Genomic DNA, 4950 nt, shown 5'->3' with positions numbered 1-4950 from the left:
CAGCCTCCAGGACCGTGAGAATATAAATTTATGTTGCTTAAGCCATCTAGTTATGGTACTTTGATTATATATACATATAGAAGGGGCCCATGAAAGCAAAAGTGCCGAGAGCCCAGGAGAGTCATATGAAGCTCTGGACTGCCCTGGCCCTGGAGGGGTCCTGGCACTTGACTTGACCCTGGTGATGATCACCTCTGTTCTCTAAAGTATTCCTCTTTGCCAGCCAGTGAACAAGGGTGGAAGGGCAGAGGAAACTGCTATGTGTGGAGCTTTTAGTCTAAGACAGGCATGATGGGTTTCATTACACCCCACCTGCAGGGGGCTAACTGAAGCCTCCGAAAGACGAGGTGCCTTACCATGGCCATGCACGTGCTGATAACAGAGCCAACGTGGTACCCAGGAGGCCTCACTCCAAAGGGAAGCCAGATCCATGGCTTCTCTTCAGGCTATGAAAGTAGCCCTTGTCTCTAGTGAATGTCTCTAGGGCCCAAGAATGGAGTTGTGATTTTTTGAAGGGGGAACAGCGGTGAGTGGTAGAGGAGAAAACTCACCCAGATGCAGAGGAAGCCAGGACCACAGCTGTTAAAAGCTCACCCAGGCTTCAGTTTCCAGAGACCTGGGTTGGATCCCCGCTCCACTTAATTGTAAAGTGTGTGACTTCCGGGAAATCACCTCCTAGGGGGTTGTAACAAGGACAGATGAGCCCATGTGTGCCAAGAAGCGTTTATATACACTCTCCTTCAGTCCTCTGCTCAGAGGGCTCCTCCTCAGAGCCCTTCCTGACCCCTGTCTGAAGCTGCTCCCTTTGCAGCCAGGCTGTCCCATCATATCTCCCTGGTTATTTCCTTCAGGGCCCCGTTCCAGTTTCTGGAATGTTTGGTTATCTATTTACTTGCTTCTCATTGTCCCCCGACTACCCTGTGAGCCCCCGAAGGTGCAGCATGCACATCCGTCTCTTCTCTGCTGTCCCCCCAGTACCTGGACCATAGCAAAGCCTTTGCGGAATCTGCCATTTCTCCTTCCCCATCCTTGTTCACTCTGTTCCAACCACGCGGCTCTCTCAGCCGCTCCTTAAACACACCAAGCACATCCTCACCTCAGGGTCCCGCAATTGGCAGTTCCTTTTGCCTGGAACGCTCTTCTGACACACTTCAGCATGACTCTCTCCCTTACCTCCTGCGTGTCTCAGGGGCCTGCCCGACCACCTTGTGTAAAATAATAACCCCTCCTCATTCATACCCCTGTCTCCCTTCCCCTGCTTTCCTCTGCTCCATGACAGCCATCACCATGGGACCTCAGGCATTTGTCCTCATGGGAATGCCAGCTCTGCGATGGCAGGGGCCAGCCTGGTCCTGTCTGTATCTGCAGCACCTAGAGTAGCGCTGACACAGTGAGGAGTGAGATGAATTTGGATACAGAATGGATGAATATGTGAAAACCCAATGATCAGAATCAGATGAAATGGATTTCTCAAATGGAACGTTTTCTGGATTTTAACTTTTGGGCAAAAGAGACAGAAAGAAAGTAGGGTCAGAAGCAGAAAGTGTCTTGTAGGGAGTGGCTGGGACCGGAAGGGATTTGGCTAGATCTGTGGCCCCGTCTCCTTTCCCTGTGAGGCCCGATGCTGCCAATCCCAGACACCTCAGCAGGATGCTGTGAGGTTCTCAAGTTCCCAGAGGAGAGACTGTTATATCCTTTGTCTTGGACCCACTGAAGCAGACACATTAACTCAGACATTTTAGTTAAAAAAATAAAAAAAAAGATCTTTTGCCTCTGGGACTTTCTGATTAGTTCTGAGTTAATGAGAACATTCAATCAAGCAGAATATGTGGGGCTTTCTGGCTAACCCAGTGCTCACTAACCATTACTTCTCACCCAAGGTGCATTTGCTGGGCAGCGGGCCCAGGACGGGGCTGGGGGCAGCCCTCCCAGAGCCTGCGCACAGTGGACAGTCAGGCAGCAGGCATTCACATCACAGCCACAGGGGGCGGATGCCCAGGGCAGAGGGTCCAGGAGAAGCTCTTACCCCAGTCTGGGGGGTTAGGCTCCTGGGAGAGGTGATATCACTGATGCCACATTTTATAGGCATTTCTAGGGGTTCCTGAAAGTGATATACTTGGATGAACAAAACTATGACAGAAACCACTGGGAGAAAGAGGAGAGGGAGGAGAATGAGCAGGTCTGTGTCCTGGAAGCTGTTTTCTAGATGGTTCTTGGGAGACACGGTACCTCCGTCGATTGGGCCACGTCCTGGGACAGAGACGGGCTTTGTGGTTGGCAAACATGTCCTCACCTTGACTCTGCGCCAACTGCCGTGCAACTTTAGTCAAGCCGTCTCAACTCCCTGAACTTCAGTGTCACCTTCTGGAAACCAGCCCAGTGACGCACACATCATGGACCAGAGTGGGGATTGAATGACATCACGTGTGGTAGCATGCCTAGTAGAGACTGCCTGGGGCTTAGCAAATGTGAACATCCTTTTCTCTCTCTTGCCTTGGGCCCCTCCCACTCCCCAGATGCTGCTGGGGTCCTCCCTCATTCAGAGCCCAGCTCTGTGCTGGCTGCTGGACATAACAATGAATGAACATGGGCCCTGCCCTCAAGTTTCTTTCAGTCCATTGCAGGGAAGGATCCGTGCCAATACCTACAGCATTGTCCGGGCAGTGTGGACGTGTGGGCCAGAGCTGGGCATGCACTCTATCATCTTGCTTTTCTCTCCCATTGGAGGGCGACTCCTTGAGGGAGACTGAAAGGCTCTGAAAGGCTCACGAGAGGCTCTCAATGCAATAATACTTCGCTTAACTGAAAGTGTTCCTTGCTGGTGACTTCAATTATCCAGAATGCAGAGGAGACCAGGAAGTGAGCTCAAAGGACCTCCGGCCATCCAAACAGATGGCAGAATCCATGCCCCTTACTCATCAGCTGCCTGTAGACTCTCCGACTGCATTTATTTTGTACAGAATTCCAAGAACACTGCAGTGTAGAGGTAGCTAGTCAGGATTTGGAGGAGGGACTCAAAGACCCTAGTACCTACACGTTTTAGTATGTTGACAATAGCAAGACTGGAAAATGTAGAAAGATCATTCAGAGTAGATACAAGCACCAAAACTAGGCTACCGTTCTTGATAATAATTGTCCTGGAGCCATTACTCAACCTGACGGTGTCGCTGCAATTAGAGTGATATGATTCATGACCAGTAGTTCATTCATTCATGTATTCATTCATTCCACAAGCACTTCCAGACTCTATTCTTGTGCCAGGCATGAAGCTGACCACGGGGCATGTGGAGACAAACCCGTAGTAACTCCAGAGCATCAGCAAAAGTTTCCATGCAGGAAACATCAGTGACACCCACTACTGCTCACTGAGTGACTACTATGTGCCAGGCATGCCACTAAAATATTTTATATACATTATCCCCTTTGAGCCTTATGCCACCCTGGGAGGTATGTATTATTTAATCTATATTTTACGGAAGATAAGACTGAAGCTAAGAGATTTAACTGTCTTGGCCCATGTCACATAGTAATCAGTAGAGTCAAGATTTGCACTCAGGTCTTCTCTAACTCCAAACCTGTTTGTTTCTCTCACTCAGTCCTTTACAACCAAGTGTCTGCCAGCATCTCCCAAGAGTAGGCTGTGCATTTATTTGGTTGATGGTATTTAAGACGATTTTAGGTGTCACACAAATAAATTTTTTCAAAATGTTTAATAATTATGTACCTATTTCCATGAATATTAGAAAATACATACAGCTTGCACACCGAACCTACAATATAATGTTTCTTTATAAATGGATTTACTTGTAAAAATGTGAGTCGAGTTAAGAAAAACATTAGTAGCAGCTCAGATGATACATGAGTATGGTAAAAAAAAAAAAAAATCATGAAGACTGTATACACTAATGATGTTTGGGGAAAACAGATATCTTGGAATAAAGAAAGCACAGAGAAATAGAATCCACGTTGGAAATAATGCATGCGAATGCACAAAGCCGGAGAAGTCTGGGTCCCCAGAACTGTCAGCTTTAGCTACCCGGAAATATTAAAATGGAAAAAGTGTGTTCTTGGTGAGGCCAAGCGATTGCAGAGTGTCCCCGCTAGGCCCCCAACTCATGTGCTGTGTCTGCTTTCAGGGGCCTCTGCCCTTCGACAGTGTGAGCAGCCCCTCCAGTGCGAGATTTCCCACCAGCGGGGGCAGGACCCTGTGCGCTATGACCTCACAGGCTGGCTTCACAAGGCCAAGCCCAACCTTTCGGCCCGGGACGCCCCCCAGATCCTGCAGCAGTCAAAAAGGTGGGTCCGGCCAGGGCTGGGGACAGGCTGGGGACATTCAGGGCACTGAGGTTCCTTCCCCACTGAGACCATGCGGTCGCAATAACACAGTGAGTGAGGGCCGGTTTAGGAACCTGTTCCTAATGACACAAAGTACTGTAACTCAAACTGGAGCAGTACAATGTCTCCCTGGGGCCAGCATGAGTTCAGCCGAGGAGAAGAGCTATCTTCTGGAAAGGTGGAACGAAAGCTCAAAAGCTGTGACTTGTTATTTTGGCTTTTTGCCTTTCTTCGGCTTTTATTAAGTATCTGAGAGATGATGTGACTGGAACAACTTTTATGGGCATCCTAGAACGAGGGGATCATAAAACCGAAGTGATGATGTTTTGTAGCATTAAAAAAAAAAGCTCACAGCATTCCCTGACTGCTCTTTTCAGAAGTGCTGGCAGAGAGCTGGCAACAATAGCTGCCTTTGGTTCAAAGAGTTACTGGGAAGTGTGTGTGTGTGCGCGCGCGCGTGTCTGTGCGTGCACACACACAAATATGCATGGTGATCCTTCCAAGTTCAATGCTGGAATCCTGCAGGGGCAGAGCTTGGAGACAAGAAGAGAAGCTGAGACCACCGGGGAGGTGCTAGGGGCATGAGTGTGGGGAAGGAATATTTAGTGATCACTC

General features: G+C 48.9%; 1 protein-coding gene across 1 annotated transcript in view; it reads left to right on the top strand.

Moving 5' to 3' along the window:
• MYO18B (myosin XVIIIB) overlaps positions 1-4950 on the top strand; it is a 270882-nt gene that overhangs the window by 88650 nt on the left and 177282 nt on the right. Inside the window, exon 18 of the mRNA XM_011374654.2 lies at positions 4137-4296. Within this exon, the coding sequence (XP_011372956.1) occupies positions 4137-4296 (160 nt within the window). The remainder of the gene's footprint in view (positions 1-4136; positions 4297-4950) is intronic.

The sequence above is a fragment of the Pteropus vampyrus genome, unplaced genomic scaffold (assembly GCF_000151845.1).
Source record: "Pteropus vampyrus isolate Shadow unplaced genomic scaffold, Pvam_2.0 Scaffold251, whole genome shotgun sequence".
Lineage (NCBI taxonomy): Eukaryota > Metazoa > Chordata > Mammalia > Chiroptera > Pteropodidae > Pteropus > Pteropus vampyrus.
This window is presented reverse-complemented; position numbering and strand designations above follow the sequence as displayed.